Here is a 27,096-nt window from a genome sequence, read left to right as displayed (position 1 = left end):
TTTATTTTGTGATTTCCGACTCCGGCGCTGGCAGAGCAGACGTGGCGCCAGTGCTTGTGTGAAGGCTGCCCTGGAATTGTCTTTTTTATGAGGCTTATTATTATTCGCGTAAAATGTTCATGTTAATGTAGGTATTCCTCTACTTTATAGCTTCATATGTTTCGGAATTTTTGGAGGACAAATTTACAGTTTTCCTGCAAAATAGGTGTCAATAAGTATATGTTGTTGACTTCTCTGATCGTTATCCAGTCCCTGACACATGCCACGTATTAGTCTATACCTTCTTCGTAGTATTCGTGCTTTAGATATGCTAGTTCTGTGGTGCACAAGATAGTAATGTCTATTGCTCAATATGTGTCCTACGTGGCCTGCTATTGTGTGTCAAAAGGATTCGAAACTGCTTCGGATCTCTTGAGTTCATTCTTATGTGAAGCGTTCGCATTTGCCAACGTGTCAGTCTTACACATACTTGAGCAGGAGAGTGATGGCGCGACGCGCTAGTCAACTACTAAAGCCAGGGAAGAATCATCCAGGGAGACTTGTAGGTACGGTACTTATTGTTTGGTGTGGCTGTGTGACCAGTGTGTGAAATTTCAAGAATGAAAAAAGTAAATGAAAGCACGTATTGTTCCTGGCTTTTTTTTCTGTGTTCGTGTTTATCTTATTTTGTTTCATATTTACTATTGATAAGAAAAGGGAAATAATGATATCAATATACCATGTTTTTTTTTTTTTCACTTTTCCATGCAGGATGGCCTGGTTTCTCTTAGTTGTGTAAATGTTTCACTTGCAGTTTATTCCTCTTTGGACGTTTGTTATGCCAAAAGAAGTAATTGCAACCACTTCTACGTGAAATGGAGTGTGAAAATGTTTTGGGTTTGCTACTTAGAGTCTGTTGGCTGGGTGGTGTCAGGCAGCGGTGCTGATGCCGGTAAGACTAGAGAATTGTGGGTTGGGTAAGAAGTCTGTTGACAAGTTAACTAGATAAAATTGCCTCATTAACTCAGAAGCTACAGACTTCTGTTGATTGGCAGTGTTACTGCTTTTACGTAAAAAAAATAAATAAAAAATAAATAAATATGGAAACAGTCTTTATTTAAGGTGGAAACCATAATTTCTTACAAATATTAATAAGGAATGTTGACAGTCCTTGTATTACTTTATTTTTATTTTATGATTTATTTCTATTAGTACTGGAAACATATGAATAAACTGAATTTCTTAATTAAACATGTTTATTGCAACAGGGTTGGAAAATGAGGTGGCCAACCTCACCATGGAAATCAGCAAGGCAAAGCAGGATGAGTTTGAGGCCCAAGAGGAACTCCTGGAGATGAGGCGTGAGCTTGAGGACGCCAACCAACAAATAGACACTCTAAAGGTTTATATTTTATTATTTTGATCACTATTTGTGTTTAGGATATAACAGAAAATACATAACTTATAACTATGAAATGTGAAGGTTTATCATATGAAAGATTTCTTGTGTTCTAGAAAAGAACTTCTGAACTGGAAGCTGTGGAGCAAAGGATGGGCCGGGTGTCTGTGCTGGTTCTTGATGAGGTGGAAGCCCTTCAGGCACAGCTGCGGACTGAGGCTGCTCGGGCCAACACAGCTGCCACAGAAGCTGCCAAGGTGAGACCTTTCTATTAAGCCGTTCATGTAATCTCAATGTACATCAAAAGATAAGCATTTTTGTGTCATTAACTAGTTCATAATTGATACTACTGCATTGTCAGAATATGAAATAACATTTGCTTAACTTCATGTGTCTGCTTTGGGCTAACTCCTCAGAGGACTTGTACTGTGTACATTCCTTGCTTTGAGCCACTAATAGCCTTTTAAGAAAACATGTATCTTGCTAACCCCACACTGAAGCCTGCATCATTGCATTCTCAGGCACGGGGAGAGAGGGCTGCCCTGGCTCGCCAGAGTGCTGTGGCCATGTCTGAGTTGATGGGAGATGAGAAGCTGTCCATGGCTATGCAGGAGGTTGATTCACTAACAAAGCAGCTTCACAAACAGGAAGAAGATTACAAACAAAAGATAAATAAACTCAAGGTACATGAAAGGAAGCTTTCAATCTGCTACTACTCACCTTGTGTATAGAAGCTTTCAAGCCAGTTTATTGTATGTACAAGTGGATACTAGGGTATTTAAGATGTCAGTGCCCAAGTATTAATGTTGAATAGAAAATTATATTATTGAACTAAATACAGATCTTCTAATATATTACTTGGTAGTTAGATTGTTTCATTAAGTCTAATAATTAAACTTAATGAAACAATCTAACAATATTAATTATTAGTATACATATATCAAGTGAGTTCACATTTTCTTTTAGCAATAATTCAATTTCCCCCATAACAGTATTTGGCCTTCTTGTTTTCTAAACAGGCTGAATTGCTTTCTTATGAGACTGGTGAGAAAGCTGCAGAACTTGAACTGCTGAGGGAGCGTGTGCAACTATTGGAGGAGGAGGTGAGAGTGCAGGAGGGCAAGGCAAGTGAAGGACAGTGTGAAGTGGAGACACTGAGGAAAGAAGGTGCGTGGTATCTAACTCATTCTTCATTACTGCTAATTAATTATTACGCAAATATGTCAGAATTCAAACAAATTCTCATCATAATCTTACAGATGTTTAGTCTTGGTGGCATTGCACTAAACCATTGCATTTTATTACAGTTGAGGAGCAGCGGAAACTACTGAAGTCTTTGCAGGAATCTGCCAGAACACCAGACTCTCCATCTCAAAGTGTGTGTTCTCCTCAAGACTCCCAGATGGTTCCAATACCACCACCTCCACCTATACCTGGAGCCAAAGCTCCCCCACCACCACCACCACCACCACCACCACCTTTGCCACCACTGCCACCACCACCTCCTCCTCCTCCATGTGCACCTCCTCCACCCCCACCACCCCTTCCTGCCAACAATCCTGTTACTGCATTAGCTACTCTAATTGGTGTTTCCAAGCAAAACAAAAAAGCGAAGGAGCCGGAAAGTACAGGTATGCTTTTCATTGTATTGATATTACTTTCTCCAAGAATCATAGTAGATGCAGCAGGGAGGAATGGGCATGATGTGGAAAAATAATGATAATTGTTTGAGTGCTATAATGATGAGGACAGATAAAGTTTGTGATGTGAGAATTAGTTAGTAAAGAAAGGAAGTGAAAAGTAAAGGGATCATCTCCAGCAACACTGTGTGAGTCAATTGTGGAAAAAACTTCTCGGAATCAAGACCAGAAGTCTGGTTTTTAGTACACCATAACAGACCAATCCCTCTTCCACATCTGACATGATGATATGAATAGCTGTCATGGCTACCTCCACTTATTTATTTGCAACTGCATTCATCCTCATCATTCATAAGTAATCTTATTCCACAGACACAGTACTTTCTCCAAACTGTCATATCATCCCTTTTTGTGTCCTGTCTTTTACATACTTTAAATAATTTTCCTTCTCAAGTAACTTAATGTTCAAAACTCTGATAAATTCTTTATTTACTATCTAAAATGAATGCAGTGAAACTTGTCTTATATAGGCAAATATGAATTTGTGTATTTTCAGATGCAGCAGGAAAAGGCTGTGGTATGGATGACCTCATCAATCAAATCAAGCAAGGCGGGGTAAAACTAAAATCTACCAAATCCCATAGTGTAGGAAGCATCAGTAAGAAACCAGACAATGATGAGAAAGAGAAACCTCCTGATGCTGTGCAAGAGATGAAAAGTATTTTGGCAACAATGAAGCGTGGCCGTCAAGGAAGAATTAAGCCATCTGAAATTTCTCAAGGATCAAAATTTCGTACAAAGAATGAAAAGGGAGAGTCTACTTCATCTAAGGGAAGCAAAACTGAAGTCTCTTGCTTGAGGAATGAGGACTCAAGTTCTGCAATGACTAATGGTAATCTTCCATCACAAACAAAAGGGAATTCTCACATTACCAACACTACAGAAGACTCTGCTGGCCACAAGAATACCACTGAATCACACTCCAAAAAAGTGATAGAAACAGATGCATGCACTGATACTGTCAAGATGCGAGAGAAGTGCTCCTCATCTCGGGAGCCTACCAACTTTAAGGAGACGGACACAACAGCTAGTGCATCACACACACTCAGGCTCACTAGTCCCAGTGCTGGAGAGAATGAGTGCTCCAGTCGGGAAGTTACTCCACCTAGGAGATCAGAGGAGCAGGAGAGCGGCCGTCCCCCATCTGGGAGGGCCATCACCACCACCACCATATTCTTATCGGGCCAGAGTCTACCACAGGATTGAGTAGTTAACCTGCTGTTAACTTCTTAGCTCTGTCTATAAGCAAAACAAACTGCTCATGTTACAAGTTCATGATTTTAATGTTTTAAACTGATTTTAAACATTATTTTTACTTCTGTTGTGAAAGTCTCACAGTGTAGGAACTTGACATCCGTAATGTGTGTTCTACATAAGAAATCATGGTTAGAAAGAAAAGATTTATTGTTAAACTATTGTCTGTAATTAGTTGCATGTAATATGTAAATGTTGATTACATGTTGATTTTATCATATGCTATATATATTTAACTTTACAACTTAAGCCTCAATATAAAACTTGTTGCTCTTAAAACCTTTACTTCTTTTAGGCCAGAAAGTCTGCGAATAATCAATCCTCCTGAAGCACACACTTTGTGGTGGACTTCAATGACTGACAAAAAGAATGCTCAAATATTCAATGAGAGAAATTGTACCCTCCTAGCTTTAGATAATCCATTATAAATATCAACAATCACTATATATAACAAACTGGAGAAATTAGTCTAAGGCTCAGAGCAGAAGCAATTTGTATACATGTGCATACTGCCTATAGCTATCTACATTATAAATTGAAAGTGTTGTCAAAAAATCATGCATAGGTATTTTATTACAAAAATATATTTATAAGTCAATAAAATATATTTTGCTTGTTGACAAAATCCAAAGTTTTACATTAATAGTTGCAAACGGTGTAGCACATCAGGGAATGTAGTAAGACTTTTTGTAGTGGTCACAAATTGGCCGAGATGTCTGAGGCCTGATATAATAATCTTGGTAATGTTAACGAGGTTAAGTGTTCAAATATTTTTTGGCTGTGCCTCCAGTATTTTTAGCCTTCTATGAAGGTGCCTGTGGGAAAGTAAACCTTACACAATTGTGGTATTTATTTGCCAGGTTGATAAGGTTTAGCAAAATAGCAGATATAAGTGAAAATATTAAAAAAATAATTTCACTGTCCCAAAACTTTGACTCTTCCCTGATTCTCCAGGTATTAATAATTCATTATCCTCCCATTACTAATATAATCCATTTTCACCAACTGGAACATCACCATTTGCTTTGAATGTTTTAGAATGATCAAATTATGGAATTTTAAAACAAGCACAACTGGTTCTTGTAATACATTAATTACTAAATAACACTCCAATCAACCTTTCTTCTCAGAGTATGTGACGACTCCTCGCTGAATCATATCAGGGATTTCAACAGCTAACCATGGACCTAACTGTGGAAACAGACATGAAAAACAGAAGTCATTACTTTGTCGGTTTGGTCATCATAAGTAAAAATATCCAGTATACTACACAGATATTCTATCTTATAAGGAAGTATTGCTCAAAAGGCTTCTGATGAACAGGTACATCCATATAACATACCAGCACATCATCTTGTGTTCTCTTTCATAACATAAGTACAAATCTGGAATTAAATCCTTACCCCAAGTGCCATGGCATGTGCAATTCCAAACTTTGGGACATTACGAGCCCAGAGTGGCTTGAAGTGGTCTGTGAGGCAAATGCGGCCACCTCGGTACATCTTGGCTGTCTTCCCATCAAGCTCTGGTAGTGTTATCTCTGGTGCAGTGGCTGGGTACGTCACTGGGATCTTTAAAATTGTACAAGAACAGTAAACAGTGCTCTTTCATGGTAACTCTCACAATGTGCATGACAAATCTATAAACTAGTGAGGGAAAGATTTTAACTCTATACTTAATGTAGTAACTAGTAAAGAAGTCTCCAAAATTATCTTCATGGTCCAGATATTTCAAGTGATGCTTAATGTTCCTCCCATCAGAGCTTCAGTTACTAGCATGGATAAAGATCTCTCAATGGTGAATATTTATCTCGCTTTCATGTAAATTATTTAATGTTTACATGAAATGCAACATGGGTCATTACATTATACAAATTTTTGGATTTAATAAACTCTGAGCCTACCAATCACGGTCTCTATGTACTGATGAAATAGTAACCAAACATCCAACTCAGTCTGTACCACTACATACAATGAACTTCTATCTTTTAAGTAACACTCATTCTCCACAATCTATTTATCATATGAGGGTTTATATAATTTACCTAACATATATAAACAATATTACTGAAATTAAACAGTAAAAGCAGAGGAACTTACATCAAACTCAACATCAAACTCATACTTGAGCATGTCATGGATATACCAACACTTGCCGAACCACCTTGTGCCTTCCTTGTTGCTTTCAAGCCGGAACCAGTCATTGTCTGCCTCCTTGTTGTTCTGCACGTACTGGAATTATATATTGGCAAAACATTAACAGAATACAAGCAATAAAAGAATGTATGAACAAAACATAATAAAAGTGAACATTGACATGTAGCAAGAGAAATAAGTATTATGATAATGAAAACATAGCACAGGATGACACCTTTCTCTTCTGCATAAATGGGAAATATGTAGTACTATATAAATAACTATAGTGGGTGAGTAATATATATATATATATATATATATATATATATATATATATATATATATATATATATAGAGAGAGAGAGAGAGAGAGAGAGAGAGAGAGAGAGAGAGAGAGAGAGAGAACATTTGTCAAGAAAGTGTGGAGGAAACATGACATGAGGTTTTGTTAACATAACTAGACTAATCATTTCAAGGCTCACCTCCATTAATGATTAAAAAATTTATTATTATTATTACTATATTCATTATATTATTACTATCTATTATTATTATTATCATTGTTATTGTTATTATTATTATTATTGCTATTATTATTATTATTATTATAATTATAATTATTATTATCATCACATACAATAATTTATCACAAACTGAAAAAATCATATTTCATTCTGTTTCTGTCCCTAATCTCTAAGATGTTAATCCTTTCACTATGCTATGCAGCTCTTCTCTACTAAACAGGGTATGCATATTCAAATACAGTGGAACCTCTCATTATAAGTTTAATTCGCTTTAATTTGCTTGTTTTGCAGATCGATTTTCCCCAGTGAAATTAACTGAAGTATATTCAATTCGTTCAAGTAAAAAAATAATAATAAATAAATAAATAAATAAATATTTTTTTTAAACAAAACGTGTAGTTACAAGACTCACGACAATAATCAAAACAATCCAGTCAAATACTATTCAAAATAAACAACACAAACCGCTTGTATTAATTCAATTAACTTATTGAAGATGGGGATAATTTGTGCACGAGGAAGACGACTGAACGGTGGAAAATTATTGTTATCGTTTGGAAGAATATGGGGCCATTGAAAAAAAAAAAAAAAAAAAAAAAGGAAAAACAAAACAGGAATGCTTCCACAACGAAATGTCAACATGAACTGAACGGGAATGAGCGCTGCGCGGACCGGTGGCCATGTGCAAGAGATAGGAGTCGATCACTGTCGAACTCTCTAGTAATGTGATATCCACTAGTAAAACAAGACAAAAATTTGTCAAGGTCTCGACTAGTTCTACAAATTATTCATTATCTGATGTACTCATAATGAGAGGTTGAACACCAAGAAACAAAAAGTAGACAGATTGTTCAAATTCTAGGCAATATGATATTTATGGCAGGCTATGGTATATGTATAGTTCGTGAAGTAGCTTTCATGGATCTGTGGTTCATGAGATGTGCCACATTGCTGTGAACGGGTTAAATGTTTCCTCCGAGTACTAATTAGAGACTGATTTGTACACATCCTTTTCTTCCATGGCCACATGCAACTGCATCCCCTACTAACGTAGATACTATCCCAGGAATAACCCGGTTGTCCGTGCGTGTGTTCAATCAGTCCACGCGACGTCGGGAGAGCAGGAATGAGTGAGAGAATGTATTTTAAATCATCACCGTGATACCTTACTAAATGAGAAAAGCAAAATATTTCGCTTTCTCAACTGGAACCTGAAACTCAGGCTTCCTGATTTTTCATCGTTAATCAGTCGTCTGGGTGATATTTATTTGTGTGGCATGAATCGCTAACGTCTGACAGTAGCAGGCAGCTACTGTATTTCCGACTCACATTTCGGTGTGTGGAGTTTCAGGAAGGCTTGATTCGAGCATGGGGTTTTGAATCGTGGCGAACTGCGCTTGCGTGGTAAGCACATCGAAGCCAATGAGACGAGGAGGGTCACTGGCAGCTTGTCAGGTAAGAAATAATTGTCACCACTTACAATAGGATACGGACACTACGCGATTTGCTGCAAGAGTAAAGAGCAACGGGGATGCCTAACGAGTGAAGAGGCAAGAACAAACACGTTACTAATATGAGTGGCCATACCGAATGCGGGCAGCAGATAAGCTTGAAGATGTGGCCACCCATACGTATCAATATGCGACTGAAATTGCAAGTCGCACATATCGACTGGGAAGTATCAGCTGGTTGGTGGGATGTGAATGTAAACAAAGTTACCCAACAAGATGTCTTCTAGTGACGATGACGATTTCGATCAAATTAAATCATCACAAGTATTCAATCCTCACCTCCAACAACACCCTGCATAGAGGGAAACAGTCATCGAAGAGTGGCAGCTATCTCATCCAACGCAGATTTGCTTTTTTTTTTTTTTTTTTTTGTAAATTCACTTTTAGGGTCTCAGATGTGCTCTATTTTCCTCACCAACTCCACACCACATTTTCAAACCTTTCTCCGTGACGTCACAACGTAAACAAAGTCACAAATAGACTGAACACGACCAACATGTTGGTCTTGTTTTCCGTAAACTGGTTTTTCCAGTCGCTAGGCACCGATATTCAATCAAACTTTATCGACTTGCAATTTCAGTTGCAAATTGACACGTGTGAATCCACCTTTAGACAGCACGTGTTTGTCCTTGCCTCTAACCCGCTAGGCTTCTGTACCACTTGTATCTATCCTCGCTGCAAACCGCGTGGTATGCTGTACCTTGTCAGTGCTCTTCCTCTTGTTTTGAATGAAACGTGATCCATTAGTGAACTTTCTTAGATCTCGTGATATTATTGCAAAACACACACACACACACACACACACAGTGGTTAGAGCGCTGGCTTCACAAGCCAGAGGAACGGGGTTCGATTCCCCGGCCGGGTGGAGATATTTGGGCGTGTCTCCTTTCACGTGTAGCCCCAGTTCACCTAGCAGTGAGTAGGTACAGGATGTAAATCGAGGAGTTGTGACCTTGTTGTCCCAGTGTGTGGTGTGTGTCTGGTCTCAGGCCTATCCGAAGATCGGAAATAATGAGCTCTGAGCTCGTTCTGTAGGGTAACGTCTGGCTGTCTCGTCAGAGACTGCAGCAGATCAAACAGTGAAACACACACCGCATAGTGTAGTGGTTAGCACGCTTGACTCACAATTGAGAGGGCCGGATTCGAGTCCCGGAAAGCGGCGAGGCAAATGGGCAAGCCTCTTAATGAGTTGCCCCTGTTCACCTAGCAGTAAATAGGTACGGGATGTAACTCGAGGGGTTGTGGCCTCGCTTTCCCGGTGCGTGTTGTGTGTGATGTGGTCTCAGTCCTACCCGAAGGTCGGTCTATGAGCTCTGAGCTCGCTCCGTAATGGGGAAGACTGGCTGGGTGACCAGCAGACGACTAAAGTGAATTACACACACACACACACACACACACACACACACACACACACACACACACACACACACAAATCAGGAATATGGTGATGTGTACAGTACTATTCAAAAGAAAAGGAAGGAAGGAAGGCAGGTCATTATCACTGATAAAGCTTAAGTAATCAGGGCAGAGGTGAAGAGGTAAGATCAGCTGGACTTTCCCTTCAAGAGCAAAAAATGAATAAATAAATAAGTGAATAAATAAATAAATAAGAATCATTATAATCACAAATAAATAAATAGAATAAATAAATAGTTTGAGTAACTTTTCAGTTATAGCCTATTTGACAAATTACATGTAGCTATGGTATTTGCATGGAAATACTTTTTTTTTTTTTTTGTTATGGCCTAAAGTGCCTGTAGGTATACTTGAAGAGTATGTATGGGAAGCACTGTTCAACTTCCACCCATTAGTGGTGCAGGGAATTTTATTTATAGTGGTACCCATATTAGGGCCCATATCACCACCCAAGTGCATGTTTGGTGTAACCACCTAGAACCTGGGTTTCAAGGTGACATGTAGGTAACTTTAAACCACCTGACAAATGGCAAAGTTTCAAGGGTGTACATCAGGGATTCGAACCTAGGCATGGATGTCTGCCTGATCCCACGCTCATCACTTTATCCACTATGCCACTGCCTCCCTAGTATTACTTAAGTCACGTTAGGCATGTTAGTTAAACTATGTAACTCTAATTAATAATGAATAAATTCCCCACTGAAAGTTCTTTCAAAAGTAAAAGTATAGCAGTGCCTTAGTACTTGTAGCTGCTCTCATTCAACTTGCTAAGCAACTACAATCTAGGGATTTATTAGGCGAGAAATAAATAAATAAATAAATAAATAAATAAATCTTGGAATTTAGTACTGGCTCAAAAGACAACTGTGGTAACACTGGAAGGCAGGCTAGCGTGGTAACACTGGAAGGCAGGCTAGCTTTGAGATGGAGGTAAAAATATAGTGATTCCAATTTTTTTCTTCTCTCCCCATTCCATTCCCAGGAGCCCCTAGGTTTCTTTGGGGAGCTGGGGATATTTGAGAATGTATGGATATGCAAGAAAAATAATAAAAGAATAATTTCAAATAGAGATGTACCGATGCATCAGTATAGGTATCAGAATCAGTGGTATCGGCCCATTTTTTGGGTATCGGTATCGGCTTATTTTATGCCAATACTTCCGATACCTAAAAGGAATTTACTACTTAGTTATATATTAGATATAAGATATTGATGACACCAAATTAATATAATACAGCGTATTAAGTTTCCATGGTGATTACTGTATGTCATAGAATACTGTTTTCTGTGGTAATAAGCCACAACCTAGAAATTTAGAATAAACTAAACTTTTTTCTATTTTATTGAAAAAATTAGGTGAAAGCTCATTTTTCTGAATTGGTCTACTAATGTCTAATGAATTAATATGCAAGGATGTCAGATTTAATTAAAGAGAAACATACACATACACAACAAAATGAGTTTCTTTTGCTAATATTTTGTGTCTGTTTTACAATTTTAATAATTTAAAAAATATTTTTGATCGCCAAAATATCGTCAATAAAATTAAGAATGAAAATGCACAAGACCAAATGGTCGCTAAAGGAGTAAGAAGAAGTAAGAATTTAAAATAACTGACAAGAATCAGAAGACTGAGAAGATATTCATTCCAATTACTGAGTAATTTACCTTTGCAAATGGCTTCAAAAAGCTTCTAGAATTGCTCCTATTTCACAAACGTTCTCAGGACTTACAGCATCCCCTAAAACAAAGCCTCCCATCTGATAATGCTCGCCGTCCACCAACTCATCCTGGTGTCCAGTGCAGTAATCACTATAAGTAGTAGTATCGGTATCGGTAGTAGTATCGGTATCGGCCTAATTGGGTGGTATCGGTATCGGAATCGGCCAAAATTTTGGTATCGGTACATCTCTAATTTCAAAACATATTAAAACTTGCAAGTTGAGCAAAAGTGAAGAGGTGTGCAGTTGTACAAGGAATTAAATGCTCTGATGACCCTACATATAGCATCATTATTATTATGTTATCAGTGGCTCACCTTAATAAGTCCTTGGTATTCCTCCTTGAGGCGAGTGACCCAAGCCTCCTTATCACGAGGTCCAGCTTTCACCCGCATGAGTGGGATAGAACTGAGAGTCTTGCGTGTTGCTTCGTCAACCATTATCTGAAAAAAAATGAGGATATTGCAATGTAAAGTAATTTATATACCTAAGTATACATGAAAGGTATGGAATTTTTTATGTGAATCAATGTTCATTGGATAAAATTTCTTAATTACTCTTATCTAAAACTAAAATTTTCTAATTATATAGGTACTTATAAGACACTAAATGTACACCACTATTAATTTTATTTCATAAGATTCAGCAGAAGCAGCTGCTAAATTGTAGTTATTGTATAACTTTATACAGTATGCAAGTTACTATATCTCTCTCTCCAGGTAAGAGATATGATCACTTTTGTCACAAGACAGGCATCATGTTTGTATGTGTGGTACCAAGGGAAATTATTATTATAATAAAGAGTAGAAAAGAACCAAATAGTATGGGAGAGAGGTCTGTGTCTGAGTGAGAATAGAATAAATAACTCAAAGAGTATGGCTGGTAGCCTCTCCTGTCTAGCATAGCAATATCCTTGCCCACCCAACATAGTAATATTACAACAAAAATGCATAACTGGCATTTCATACCAGCAGGCCATGGCCTAGCCAGGCCAGGACCACAATTCTCCATGTGTGCCCATTTGCAATAATATAAAAAAATCTGTAGCCTTTGAATTATCAGGATCAGGGAGGAAAAGACTTAACTGTAAAGCTTCTTAATATATATCTTTTAACATATATCAAATTTTTACTCCTCTATGTTTATGTGCATTCAGAAAAAAAAGGTGTACAACATTTCTTAGAAAAAAGATTTATGCTTTAATCATATAAATAATATTAACACTTGGAAGATGGCATCCAAGAGATAAAAAGAGAAAGCATAAATATTGTATGAAACTATAGTTTCAACGTTTCTGTTCTTTGGACCATAGTACAGGAGAAAAATAGGATTATATTTCATTGAATTATTACGCATGAACATGTTAGTCACGATCACAGATTCAAGATCAGTATATGTTTATCACCTTCAATACAAATACATGATGAAAGAGCCTTACAGTCATCTGTACCGTGTGTCTGGGGTCAGCAGCTGTCACCTGTCACTGACACATCTTGTCTACATCTCCCATCGCACACCACTAGCCTCCTTGCAAACACAGCGTTATGCTATAATAACATTCCCATAATGTTAGTTGATATAATACGTCAAACACAAATAATACTCACGAGTTATGTTGTGGACTGGACAGGCTAGTTTTATATTGTCCCCGTGTGTCTGATGGACCAGCTGGAGGCTGTCTGGCCGCGGGCACGATCGGGGAAACGGAACTAAAAAATATTTCTACACTGTTCCATTGCATTAGGGAAATCCCACTTATAGTTAACGCTAAAAACAATATTTCCGTATCGAATAACTAGACTTTGATTATTTATATATATATATATATATATATATATATATATATATATATATATATATATCTATCTATCTATCTATCTATCTATCTATCTATCTATCTATCTATATATATATATATATATATATATATATATATATATATATATATATATATATATATATATATATAAACCATTGTGAAGTAAGGATGATTAAGTCATTGTTTATAATGCAGACTTCCCACTTTTACTGTAGTACCTAGGGGTTATGTGATTCTAATTTCGTCTTATTACGCTATTCTTCTGCAGCTATTTTTTTTTTTTTTTATATAATTTATTCATGTTTTGCAATCAAATTTATACCCCCCCCTTCCCTCACTCTCTCTCTCCACTATATTTTACGTAACTTACCTTTTGTCACTATGACTCATGGACATGCTCCACAGAATAATTTTCTTCAGATCTTCACTGAAATTCGGAAACAATAAGAAACCGGTTATTGTAAGTTGGCAAGCAGTCACCCTTCAATTAATTTATTTTATTTTTTCCCGTTCCATGTGATCTCACCACAACGTAAGTCATTGTGATGTACTTATTAACGTAATTCTATGGTGATTTGTCAGTCTTGAGTTATCAAATGACTTTCTAGAGCACCGATCTCAATATCTAAATGGGCAATATCAAATATTTAGTATTTTGTCGTTATTTTAGATTCCCTTTTCTTCATGTGAAACACTTTACTTAATTAGTGTAAATTCCTTTTAGCTGCACAAAGGAGAAAATACATAAAAATGTAATAAGGAACATGGCACACTACTGGAGGTGGCACAATAACCCAAATGTTGAAATACCACACTATAGCAGTGGTATTCATTGCGCGGCTGGGATGACTCAATTTATGGCTCTCGAAAAAAAAAAAAAAAAAAAAAAAAAGCATTTTCACTCATCACAGCATTAAGTAAGTTTGGTCTTTATTTTGCTCTTAATAACAAGATATATAGGCTAATATTACCATGTCTAACTTTTCTTATTTACTATATTGCACTAACAGCCCAGTACTAGTTAACTGAGTTGAGTTATGCTAGCTTGCACTAGCTGCGGCTCTCTCAATGAATGCGTTTAACCCAAGTGGCTCCCTTGCAAAAATTAGTGAATAACACTGCACTATAGGAAGACTTGTACTGTTTTATTTGGATGTCTTATAGCTAAGGATGTACCAATATAAGATAACATTAATGTGAAGTAAACTATATTCCATCTTAAGCCACTTTTGTTTACACAAATATAATGGCACAAATATAATGGCTACTGGTTGTCTATAATCTGATTGTACCAATGGCAGAACTTTTGCCATTTCTTCCTAATATGTATAATGCATTAGATGCATCAAAGTACCATTAGCTATACTGTTGCTTTATGGGACATGCATCATCCCTGATATAGGTCTATGTACTGAATATACATCACTCAAAATATACTTCACTGCTTTTAAAATGTTATGACCTTCCATGATGCATCTGAAGGAACAACTATAAAAAAAAATGCCTTTTATAATATTATCCAATAAATTACATTCTTTTCAATATTTTATAAAGCTAAATAATTGGCAATAAAACTGAGCCCTGTTTCCAGTCAATTCAGTATTACATGCTACAAAAAAGATATTTGAAACAAATAACTATTGTTCAATGTAAGTACATATGTACTTAAAAAAATCTATAAAAATATAACTATTCTATAGTTGAGCTATGCATTTAATTGTCTTTGCATTCAAATAGATTTCTGTATTCTACTTTCTTTCAAGTGCCACAAGATGTTTAGAAAATGAGCAGTCAAGAAGAAAAGATACAATTAAAAAAATAGCATATGTGAAGGTGACAGTGATGTGGCAGCATGATGACAGTTGGGATATTATCGGCACTGTTGTAGGGATAGCTGTTGGCACCGCTTCTTACTGTGCATCCAACTCTCCTACAATTGCTATGGCTTCGATCTCCACACGTCCACCCTGCAATACAGGCACAAGTCAATCTATGAGTAGCAGTTGCTGCCATTTGCCATATATAATATTCTGTGTAATGAAGCAACTAATTTATAGCAATGGAGCTATGAAAATGTGTATAAGAAGAGAAGAAAGGATATCTCTATAAATGAAATGTAGTGTGCAGAAGTGGAAAAGGTTGCTAAATTTCATAATATATACATATATGGGTATTTGCTACCAAGATATAGCTATTCAGAATTTTACTACTTTATCTTTACAAAATTACAATAAAATTACAATTAGCTTATATAATCAATTATAACTACATTGATTCCTTAGGTTCTGAATTCAACTATAGTGAATTACATTATTTTTGTAATCAATTATATTAATAAAATAAAAATCAGAATTAGCTATATATTCCAGCACTGGAAGATGCAAATAGAAGGCCACTTGAAAAATATGATAAGATAGAGGAATGTGTGAGATGCTAAAAAAAAGTGTTTTAATGAAGAGAAGAGGAGGGTCTTCTACAGTACTATGGTCACTCCATCAAAGAATGTTTCAAGAGAATATGAGGCTTCTGAGAGAGAAAAATAATAAATAAATAAAAATAAAAAAGAGAAAACATGGCAAGGCAAAGAATGAAAGGCAAGGAAACATGGGAAAGAAAAACTTACAAGGCTAGAAAATTGCACATGATATGAATGTGATGGTGAAAACTTAGTGAACAGAAGGATTAGTATTTCATCATACCTTGGGCAGGTTGGCCACTTGGTAAGCAGCTCGAGCAGGCTTGGATTCAGTGAAAACTGTAAATCATAATTATGTGTCATAATTTAGTAATGTGATTGAGTAAAAAAATGTATAATACAGTACTTACAGAAACATCAATATAAAAGTATTTCAAACTACAAAAAAGCATGCCATATACATATTAGCATATAGTTTAAAAGATAGTACAGTAGTACTTACATTTGGAATATTCCTCATTCACCTTTGCAAAGTCATTGATATCTGCTAGAAGTACAGTTGTCTTGACCACTGAAAGTATAAATGTGTGAAAAGTTGTGATACTACACCTAATAGTCATGTTTATGAAGAGCATCGCTAATACCAATGCTGAACAAACATGTAAGATTATTGTGAAGTGCTACTGTGGTCAGTGCTTACCATGCTTGTATGTGCAGCCAGCAGCCTCCAGAATGTGCCCCATGTTGGTGAGGGCAGTGCGGGTCTGCTCCACCACATCTTCACTAACGAGATTCAGCGTGGCTGTATCAAGCCCCAATTGGCCTGAGATATATAGAGTGTTGCCTGCCTGCACTGCCTGGCTGTATAAAAAGAAGAAAGAAAAAGACGTACAGATATGTAACAAGTACAACAGAAAGACTGCACTATAACATCTTGTGACTCTTGTATCATTCATCCTGCCAAGACCATTCTGTACAGAAGAGTGAGAATGTCGGGTATCCACAATCATCGATGTATCAATTGGATAAGATCGAGGCTACTGAGGAGTGACGGCGGAACTGAGAACAACCGGTATTAAGTCCCCAACCTCACCTGTACGCCCCGATGGCAGCAGGAGCCTTGGCACTCGACACCACCTTCCTGATCACCTTGGACGCCATTCTGAATATAACACTACTGATGACAATGCAGCACACAGGGACAAAGCTTTCTTGATGAGGAGACCACTGTCCACGATCAGCCACCGGCGTCTGCTCACTCTACTCGTGCGTTGCGTCTGCTGTGCCGTACCAGTGTTCCCAACTTGCAACGTCTCCCACACCCAGACGGCAGACGATCGACAAAAACTTGAAAAACAACCACACGACACATCGTATGCTAATTAGTATATATACAGATATACAGGAGCCTTTGCTTTATAAAGTATTTTGAAATGTCTCATGGACGTCTGCACATTTAAATATGGTACTTGTGACGCGCTGCTTCCTGACTAAAATCATCTAATAGGATGCATGTTCTGTATGTGGTAACACTGATGGCACGGCAACAACCGACTCGTGCCCTGCAGAGACAGGGAGTCTACTCAAGGCCGTCTACATATTACATAGAGACGTCCTTGGTCAACAACTAAATGTGCAAATTCATTATATATATATATATATATATATATATATATATATATATATATATATATATATATATATATATATATATATATATATATATATATATATATATATATATATATATATATATATATATATATATATATATATATATATATATATATATATATATATATATATATATATATATATATATATATATATATATATATATATATATATATATATATATATATATATATATATATATATATGTGTGTGTGTGTGTGTGTGTGTGTGTGTGTAAATCATCTCGATCGTCTGCTGGTCACCCAGCCAGTCTTCCCCATTACGGAGCGAGCTCAGAGCTCATAGACCGATCTTCGGGTAGGACTGAGACCACATCACACACTCCACACATCGGGAAAGCGAGACCACAACCCCTCGAGTTACATCCCGTACCTATTTACTGCTAAGGTGAACAGGGACCACACATTAAGAGGCTTGCCCATTTGCCTCGCCGCTTACCGGGACTCGAGCCCGGCCCTCTCGATTGTGAGTCGAGCGTGCTAACCACTACACTCCGCGGTGTGTGTGTGTGTGTGTGTGTGTGTGTGTGTGTGTGTCTGCTGCTGCAATCTCTGACGAGACAGCCAGACGTTACCCTACGGAGCGAGCTCAGAGCTCATTATTTCCGATCTTCGGATAGGCCTGAGACCAGGCACACACCACACACCGGGACAACAAGGTCACAACTCTTCGATTTACATTCCGTACCTTTTTTTTTTTTTTTTTTTTTTTTTTTTTTTTTTTACATTACAAGGGCACTGGCCAAGGGAAAACAAAGTGTTGGAAAAAAAAAAAAAAATCCCGCTGGTTGCCAGGCCCTGTTAAGAGGAAAGTAGGAGAAAGAGAAAATACAAAAAAATCTAAAAGGAGGGTCCAGTTAACGTAAGAGGTGTCTTGACACTCCTCTTTTGAAAGAGTTTAAGTCATAGGCAGGTGGAAATACAGACACAGGTAGAGAGTTCCAGAGTTTACCAGTGTAGGGAATGAAGGAGTGAAGATACTGGTTAACTCTTGCATTAGGAAGATGGACAGAATAGGGATGAGAAGAAGTAGAGAGTCTTGTGCAGCGAGGCCGCAGGAGGGGGAAGGCATGCAGTTAGCAAGTTCAGAAGAGCAGACAGCATGAAAACAGCGGTAGAAGACAGATAAAGATGCAACATTGCGGCGGTGACTTAAAGAATCAAGACAGTCAGTTAGAGGAGAAGAGTTGATAAGACGAAAAGCTTTAGATTCCACCTTGTTTAGTAAAGCTGTGTGTGGATCCCCCAGACATGAGAGCCATACTCCATACACGGGCGGATAAGGCCCTTGTACAGAGCAAGCAGCTGGGAGGGAGAGAAAATGGACGAAGACGCCATAGGACACCTAACTTCTTGGAAGCTGATTTAGCAAGAGTAGAGATGTGAAATTTCCAGTTTAGATTTTTAGTGAAGGATAGACCGAGTGTGTTTAATGTAGAGGAGAGGGAAGTTGAGTGTTATTGAAGAAGAGAGGATAGTTGTCTGGAAGGTTATGTCGAGTAGATAGTTGTAGAAATTGAGTTTTTGAGGCATTGAACAAAACCAGGTTTTCTCTGCCCCAATCAGAAACAAGTGAAAGATCAGAAGTTAGGCGTCCTATAGCATCTCGCCTTGAGTCATTTAATTGTTGTTGGGTTGGGCGTCTGTTGAACGCTGTTGAATAATGCAGGTGGTATCATCAGCATAGGAGTGGATAGGGCATTGAGTCAGATTTAGGAGATCATTGATGAATAATAGAAAGAGAGTGGGTGATAGGACAGAACCCTGTGGAACACCACTGTTGATAGTTTTAGGGAAGAACAGTGACCGTCTACTACAGCAGCAATAGAACGATCGGAAAGGAAACTGGAGATGAAGGTACAGAGAGAAGGATAGAATCCGTAGGAGGGTAGTTTAGAAATTAAAGATTTGTGCCAGACTCTATCGAAGGCTTTCGATATGTCAAGGCCGACAGCAAAGGTTTCACCGAAGTCCCTAAAAGAGGATGACCAAGATTCAGTTAGGAAAGTAAGAAGATCACCAGTAGATCTGCCTTTACGGAAACCATACTGGCAATCAGAGAGAAGGTTGTGAGCTGATAGATGCCTCATTATCTTCCTATTAAGGATAGACTCAAAGGCTTTAGAAAGGCAGGAAATCAAAGCTATAGGGCGGTAGTTAGAAGGATTGGAGTGGTCACCTTTTTAGGGACAGGTTGAATGTGAGCAAACTTCCAGCAAGAAGGATAAATAGAAGTAGAGAGACACAGATGAAAGAGTTTGACCAGGCAGTGAGCGAGTTCGGAAGCACAGTTTTGAGAACAACAGGAGGGACTCCATCCGGACCGTAAGCCTTCCGAGAATCAAGGCCAGAGAGGGCCAGGAAAACGTCTTTATAAAGAATTTTAATTTTAGGGATGAAGTAGTCAGAGGGTGGAGGAGTAGGAGGAATATGCCCAGAATCATCCAAAGTTGAGTTGGTAGCAAAGGTTTGAGCGAAGAGTTCAGCTTTAGAAAAGAAGAGACAGCTGTAGAGCCATCTGGATGAAGTAAAGGAGGGAAAGACGAAGAAGTAAAGTTGTTAGAGATATTATTGGCTAGATGCCAGAAATCTCGAGAGGAGTTAGAATTGGAAAGACTTTGACATTTTCTATTGATGAAAGAGTTTTAGTAAGTTGGAGAATAGATTTGGCATGATTACGGGCAGAAATATATAGGGCATGAGTTTCAGCAGTTGGATGGCTACGGAACCGTTTGTGAGCCGCCTCTCTATCATTGACAGCACGAGAACAAGCAGAGTTAAACCAAGGCTTTTTAGCTTTAGGGTTAGAGAAAGTATGAGGAATGTATAGCTCCATGCCAGAGATAATCACCTCTGTTATGCGCTCGGCACAAAGAGAAGGATCTCTGACATGAAAACAATAATCATCCCAAGGAAATCAGAATAGTACTGCCTTAGTTCCTCCCACTTAGCAGAGTTAAAATGCCAGAAGCACCTCCGCTTAGGCGGGTCCTGAGGCTGCACTGGAGTGATAGAACAGGTAACGGAAATTAGATTGTGGTCGGAGGAGCCCAACGGAGAGGAAAGTTTAACAGAGTAAGCAGAAGGGTTGGAGGTTAGGAAAAGATCAAGAATGTTGGGCGTGTCTCCAAGGCGGTCAGGAATACGGGTAGGGAACTGCACTAGCTGCTCTAGGTCATGAAGGATAGCAAAGTTGAAGGTTTGTTCACCAGGTTGGTCAGTGAAAGAAGATGAAAGCCAAAGCTGGTGGTGAACATTGAAATCCCTAAAATGGAGATCTCAGCAAAAGGAAAGTGAGATAAGATGTGCTCCACCTTGGAAGTCAAATAGTCAAAGAATTTTACATAGTCAGAGGAATTAGGTGAGAGGTATACAGCACAGATGAATTTAGTTAGAGAGTGACATTGAAGTCTTAGCCAGATGGTAGAAAATTCTGAAGATTCAAGATTGTGGGCACGAGAGCAAGTGGTGTCGTTACGCACGTATGCGCAACATCCAGCTTTGGATTGAAAATGAGGATAGAGCAAGTAGGAGGGAACAGAAAAGGGGCTGCTGTCAGTAGTCACAGACAACTGTGTTTCGGTTAGGAAGAGAAGATGAGGTTTAGTAGAGGAGAGGTGGTGTTCCACAGATTGAAAATTAGAACGAAGGCCACGAATGTTGCAGAAATTGATAGTGAAAGTATTAGATGAAGTGTCAAGACACCCAAGGTCGACAGCAGAGGGGCAGTCCGACCTGGGGACATTTATGGTCCCCTCCCCAGAGGGGGACTCCGAGGCAGGGCGTGGTGAAGCCATTATTAAATTTTGATTTGAAGAGAGTGTAAAAGTGTAAGGTGTTGTAGTGTAGTGTAGGAAGTAGTAGAAGTTGTCTTTAGAGGGCAGGCTGCAGCTGCTCAATTGTATAAATGAGACCACAAAGGTGAACAGGGGCTACACGTGAAAGGAGACACACCCAAATATCTCCACCCGGCCGGGGAATCGAACCCCGGTCCTCTGGCTTGTGAAGCCAGCGCTCTAACCACTGAACTACTGGTGTGTGTGTTTGTGTGTGTGTGTGTGTGTGTCTGTGTGTGTGTGTGTGTGTGTGTGTGTGGCACGTACAATACAATACTCTCCTGAGTCAGTGAAATTATGATATTAGTTAGAGGAATACTACAATTGACAATGAAAAAATAGCAATAATATGACCGACTATCATATGATCTCTGCTAGGCCTCTTCATTAATCCTTCCCCTAATGGTTGTGAAGGTGATGAGGCACAGAAAAGCAGCAGCGCAACATCGAGTGATTAGTGCCACAGCAGGCAGTGAACAAAGTCTCAGCAAACACCAGAAAAAGAAAAATGCCACAATGGACAATTAAGGTTCCGTGACAGTTCGTTGTGGACATGATGCAGAACTGCGACGAGGTGCGGGCGATGACGGAGAATGGCATGCTGATGGTGGAGGGACGAGGCTCAAGCGACACATCATGGTGGATGCAATACAATCACCTCCATGCCCTGCCACGTGAGCCGGGACTCTCTCGCTGCCAACCTCGCCATCAGCCGCTTCTTTGTGACCCAGAAGGCCGGGGCACAGCTAGAGGGTCAGGTTAGACGCTGCCCATTGACGTGTAGCAGCACGAAGTATTTGCGACACACAAACTTGGAGCAGCATCAGTCGCCATCGCTGCTGCATCAGGAATATTGGATTAGCATCACAGAAGGAAATGGCTACTGAAACATCACAAGTAATGCATTTTAACAAAGCATTCCACAGATAACATTCCATGTAGAATTTGTCATGATGTACTGTGCATACATCCCTCCTTCCTGTACGGAATCGTCATTCAGTAATGTATTGGTAAACTGTAACTAGTTTTCCATTCTTTTCATTACAAACTTTTCCTTTTAACATTTGATTCCCCGATTTATACTAAACAAGTTTGTGGTCACACATTTTTCACATAGGCTTTATAAAAGTTTTAGCAAATCTTTAAAATGGTCACTATCTTCAAATACGGAAAATTGTAACTAGTTTTCATCGTTTCAGTAAAATATCTTTCTCCTCCCCCTTCTCCTCCTCTTCCTCCTGCTCGAAATGTGTTGAGAATTTAACTCAGTGTTGCTGACACTAAAAGCGAATGACTCATTATCTCCTTGGCAGGCAGTCATTAGAAACAAGTCTCACACGACTTACTCGATCTCGGCAGCTAAGATTTTCACTGCACCGGGCGTATTACAGGGTCTTATCAGTTGATTGAAGTATCTGTTCCTAACTAGCAGTAAAGTCTATGGGTGAAAAAAAAAAAAACTTGGGTGTTTCTCTTAAACATCGAGGAATGCGGCTGTAACGCTGCAGCATGTATGTTCTTATAAAGAACCTGATAAGCTATTTTAGACTAATCTTAGGAGTAAGAAATACCGTTCGTATCGTATCCTCCAATCACAGAACGTGACGTCAAGGAAAAGAAGGCATAAATCTTCACAATGATCAGAAGAGAGCAGTGTAATTCTGAGCCGAACTCGCCTCTGCGTCCTTGTAATTTATTGCTATAGTACACCGGGATGTAGGATGATGGGATACCTTGGATGGTGGATGGAGTGGACAGTGTTTGATTGGAAAACAAAAATGAAGGGCAAAATTTAGTTTTTAAGTGTAAGGAGGCCGCTGCGAGAGGCGGAGGGCAAAGGCTCTATAATACTCTTCTGCAAGGTGTGCAAATCTTAAAAGTGTTGAGATCATGCAATATTTGCATGTCTATGCCATTTCAGTACTTGAACACTACAAAACTGCAGCTGAGAAGAATACATAATGAGATGATTGTATGGAGTTGCAAGAATACCTTTATTAATCGGAGTAGAGTATAGTGGTACCTATATGGTAATGGAGTTCAACCTTGCGAAATGTAAAAAGATAGAGTTTGGAAGAACTGGCAGAAAATGTGTACATGTCATGATTATAAGATGGGAGTAGAAACTTTATACAGACGGGTAGAGCAGAAAGACGAGAGTGATGGAAAACGTCATCAGATAAACACGTCAACAAGATTACGGGACAAGCTCTAAACTTGCTGAAGAACGTAAGGACAGCAGTTGCACACTTGGATAAAGAAATGATGAGAATGGTAACATCAATAATGGTAAGGCTTAGGTTGAAGTATGCTGCAGGGGTCTGCGTGGTCTCTCCATGAAAAGAACATAAAGAAGCTTGAAAGAACGCAGATATATACGATGGTACGGGAACCAGGCTTATGAAGAGAGACAATATCATCGGGCTCACAACTCTGGAGAGAAGGGCAGAAAGAGTTGATTAAAATGGCTAACGGATTGGACCAATTGGACAGAGGATCTATGCTTATGAAATGGAAGAAAAACATGAGGACATGGAAAAAAATCGAGGCAACCACTCTCAAGAGCGATTCGATAAAAGTTCAACTTTCCAAATAGAAACATTGAAATATGGAATAGACTGTAGAAGGATGTGGTCTATGCAAAAAAAAAAAAAAAAAAAAAAAAACATTCATAAGTTCAAATAAGAGTTGGATAAGGGGACGGGACAGCGCGAGCATAACTCTTCTGTACGTCACAACTATAGGTAAATACAACTAGTTAAACACACACACACACACACACACATTATCGTGTGTAGATCTATATTTCAAGCACTATAAATAAGCAATGTAAGATTAGGTGTGTACATGGGAAAGTGATTAAAATAAACGTCTTTTAGAACTTTAATGAGTGTTAGTACACCAATGACGGTAAAAGAACTAACTGCAGTTAACACTTATGTATTAACTGCATTGTAACCAGAGGAGCTCGTCATAGATTCAGTTCTATACAATAAACCATTTCCTTTCGAGCCACTGTTGACTTGACATACAGATCGAAACATAGGTAGTATTCTGAAATTCACTAGAATCCCATCAAGCAAATTGTTTCTCGAAAATGTTTGTATGATTTTTATTAATATATATATATATATATATATATATATATATATATATATATATATATATATATATATATATATATATATATTATTATTATTATTATTATTATTATTATCATTATTATCATTATTATTATTATCATTATTACTATCATCATCATTAATGAATGTTTTGATCATTAACATTACTGATCATTGTTATTCGTATCGTACTTAAATATAAAACTTATCTACTGTTTATTTCATCATACCATTCATACCTACACATAGTTTTGCATAACTATGAATTGACATATTTTACTTGTATAACTAGATATATTCTAATGAAATATTAACCATTGCCATAATGGTGGTAGCATATAGTATCATGTAATAATTCCGTCTAATATTAAGCATGCCTGTTCATTCTTTAACACGTGTATACATTGCGTCACACTGCAAGACGTGGAGCTTTCATGCTATCACCACCTGCGTCTCGTATATTCTCGTGGAGTGCAGTATTGCCGCTTTCTGCTGGACATGTACGTATTGATATCATAGTCATGTGCACACTGGATAATACTCAAATAATATTAGTGTTTATATCCAAGAGTTATGTCAAGTTTAATTTAGATATATCATACTCATTAACTTTACAACTGACGCCTTATGTAACAATTTGCGAAGCATCGTATTTCTTGCTCAGAAATTAACTGCTTCGAAAGTAATGACAAGGTTATTTCAATACAATAGTCTCTCTCTCTCTCTCTCTCTCTCTCTCTCTCTCTCTCTCTCTCTCTCTCTCTCTATATATATATATATATATATAATCTATCTATCTATCTATCTATCTATCTATCTATCTATCTATCTATCTATCTATCTATCTATCTATCTATATATATATATATATATATATATATATATATATATATATATATATATATATATATATATATATACACACACACACACACACACACACACACACACACACAAGAAGAAAATAATTAAAGGAGGGAAGACATACCAAACAGCAAAGGAAATAAGTGAAATAATGAATGAGAGCTTCAAAACTGTGTTCACTGAAGAAGAGGAATATGCAGAACCAAATAGGACATTGCGTTGCTGAGAATTGCAGGAAATCATAGTGCACAAAGAAAATATTGCAAGACTACCAGATAATTTAGACGTCAGAAAAGCAATGTGGCCAGATGGTGTATCAGGCTGCTGGGCACTAAAAGAAAGTAAAGAGCAGCTGTTAGGTCCAATTTGCGAAATGGTTACAATAAAAGAAAGCAAAGTACCACTGGAATGGAAGAGAACCAACACAATCCCAATATTCAAAGGAGGAAAGTCAACTGAACCATTAAATTACCGGTGTCACTTACAAGTGTTGTGAAATTGTTATCAAAGAGAAATGGGTTAAATATCTGGACGAAGAACAAGTTATATCGAACAGACAATTTGGGTTGAGGACAGGACGGTCATGTGTGTCGAACTTATTAAGTTTCTACTGAATAGTAATAGAAAGACTGGAGAGCAGAGATGGATGGATGGATACGGTATATCTGGACATAAAAAAGGCTTTTGATAAAGTTCCTCACGACAGATTACTTTGGAACTTAGAGAGCATAGACGGACTGAGAGGAACTTTGGTAGATTGGATAAGGGATTACTTGAAGGACAGAAAGATGAGAACTGTGATCAGAGACACATACTTATCGATCTTGGGGTATAGTAACAAGTGGAGTGCCTTGAGGGTAAGTGTTAGCCCCCTTTATGGTGCAGGTATATGTAAATGACATACAAAATGGGGTAAACAGTTATATTAATTTGTTTACTGATTATGTAAAATTGCTAAGAGTAATCAAAGCCCGAGAGGACTGTTTGCTGCTGCAGGAAGATATAAACAACATCTACAAGTGGAGTAAGAAGTGGAAACTAGAGTTCAATGGCAAGAAATGTCACGTAATGGAATTAAACAAGGAAGACCTAGTGCTGGTGACAGAAGAAGTTATAGAAGGACAAGAGGACATGTAAAGAAGGTTAGGATGAGGCAGTGTGTGAAGGATATTGGAAAATACAGCTTTCCACTTAGAACGGTGAAAAAGCGTAATGCATTGAGTGATGAAGTTGTTACAACACATGTGCATAACTTTAAAGAAAAATTGGATAAATGGAGACATGGAGACAGGACGCTATGAGCCCCGCTCGAACCTTGTACAATACAACTAAGTAAATACACTCACGGTATATGTGTCATTAAGTTATAGAAAGGCATTTGTTTGTTCCTTTTAGTTACTGTTAATATTGAACCGTTTTCTATGAAAGACTTTATGAAACGTTCATTACAGAATAAAACGTAAGAGTCGTATTGGCTAGGTGCTATCTGAAAAAAAAATTATAAAAATATAAAAATGCTAATATGTATGATGCATTTTTGCACATTCAGTCTTACCATTTATATAAATTTTATATAATTCTGAATATAGTCATAAGTATCTTCAAAATCTTTCTATTCATATTAAAAATATAAATAACAAAATGAATTTTATAATGCTTAATATTGGATTATTTATGGAGATGGATCGAAGATAATAAGGTCAGTG

General features: G+C 37.8%; 3 protein-coding genes and 1 long non-coding RNA gene across 11 annotated transcripts in view; 1 reads left to right on the top strand and 3 right to left on the bottom strand.

Annotated features, from left to right (window-relative positions):
• The window catches only part of LOC123499464 (arp2/3 complex-activating protein rickA-like), a 59,242-nt gene extending 53,988 nt beyond the window's left edge, over positions 1-5,254 (top strand). For all 7 annotated transcript variants that reach the window (XM_045247468.1, XM_045247464.1, XM_045247469.1 and 4 more), the window contains 6 exons: positions 1,248-1,381; positions 1,495-1,635; positions 1,900-2,061; positions 2,398-2,545; positions 2,686-3,009; positions 3,575-5,254. In XM_045247468.1, the coding sequence (XP_045103403.1) occupies positions 1,248-1,381; positions 1,495-1,635; positions 1,900-2,061; positions 2,398-2,545; positions 2,686-3,009; positions 3,575-4,284 (1,619 nt within the window). In that variant the 3' untranslated portion in view covers positions 4,285-5,254. The remainder of the gene's footprint in view (positions 1-1,247; positions 1,382-1,494; positions 1,636-1,899; positions 2,062-2,397; positions 2,546-2,685; positions 3,010-3,574) is intronic.
• On the bottom strand, positions 1,377-2,008 carry LOC123499468. The gene is made up of 2 exons (XR_006672989.1): positions 1,867-2,008; positions 1,377-1,627 (listed from the first exon to the last, which is right to left on the bottom strand). It is a non-coding gene; the product is annotated as an uncharacterized LOC123499468 (long non-coding RNA).
• Positions 4,919-13,392, bottom strand: LOC123499467 (ubiquitin-fold modifier-conjugating enzyme 1). Of its 2 annotated transcripts, none has more exons than XM_045247477.1 (5): positions 13,247-13,392; positions 11,957-12,082; positions 6,432-6,563; positions 5,736-5,903; positions 4,919-5,523 (listed from the first exon to the last, which is right to left on the bottom strand). In XM_045247477.1, the coding sequence occupies exons 2-5, from the start codon at positions 12,077-12,079 to the stop codon at positions 5,446-5,448; spliced, it is 501 nt and encodes a 166-aa protein (XP_045103412.1). In that variant the 5' UTR covers positions 12,080-12,082; positions 13,247-13,392; the 3' UTR covers positions 4,919-5,445. The 2 variants fall into 2 exon arrangements, with proteins under 2 accessions (XP_045103412.1, XP_045103411.1); XM_045247476.1 differs by lacking the exon at positions 13,247-13,392 and adding an exon at positions 13,078-13,188.
• Positions 13,393-14,584: 1,192 nt separating this feature from the next.
• Positions 14,585-17,172, bottom strand: LOC123499802 (2-iminobutanoate/2-iminopropanoate deaminase-like). The gene is made up of 5 exons (XM_045248292.1): positions 16,968-17,172; positions 16,575-16,735; positions 16,377-16,445; positions 16,158-16,213; positions 14,585-15,425 (listed from the first exon to the last, which is right to left on the bottom strand). Exons 1-5 carry the CDS (start codon positions 17,033-17,035, stop codon positions 15,369-15,371), a joined length of 411 nt encoding a protein of 136 aa, XP_045104227.1. The 5' UTR covers positions 17,036-17,172; the 3' UTR covers positions 14,585-15,368.
• Between the last annotated feature and the right edge of the window lie 9,924 nt (positions 17,173-27,096).

The sequence above is a fragment of the Portunus trituberculatus genome, chromosome 50, assembly GCF_017591435.1.
Source record: "Portunus trituberculatus isolate SZX2019 chromosome 50, ASM1759143v1, whole genome shotgun sequence".
Taxonomy (NCBI): Eukaryota; Metazoa; Arthropoda; class Malacostraca; order Decapoda; family Portunidae; genus Portunus; species Portunus trituberculatus.
The sequence above is the reverse complement of the archived record's forward strand: the minus strand, read 5'-3'. Positions and strand labels throughout refer to the sequence as shown.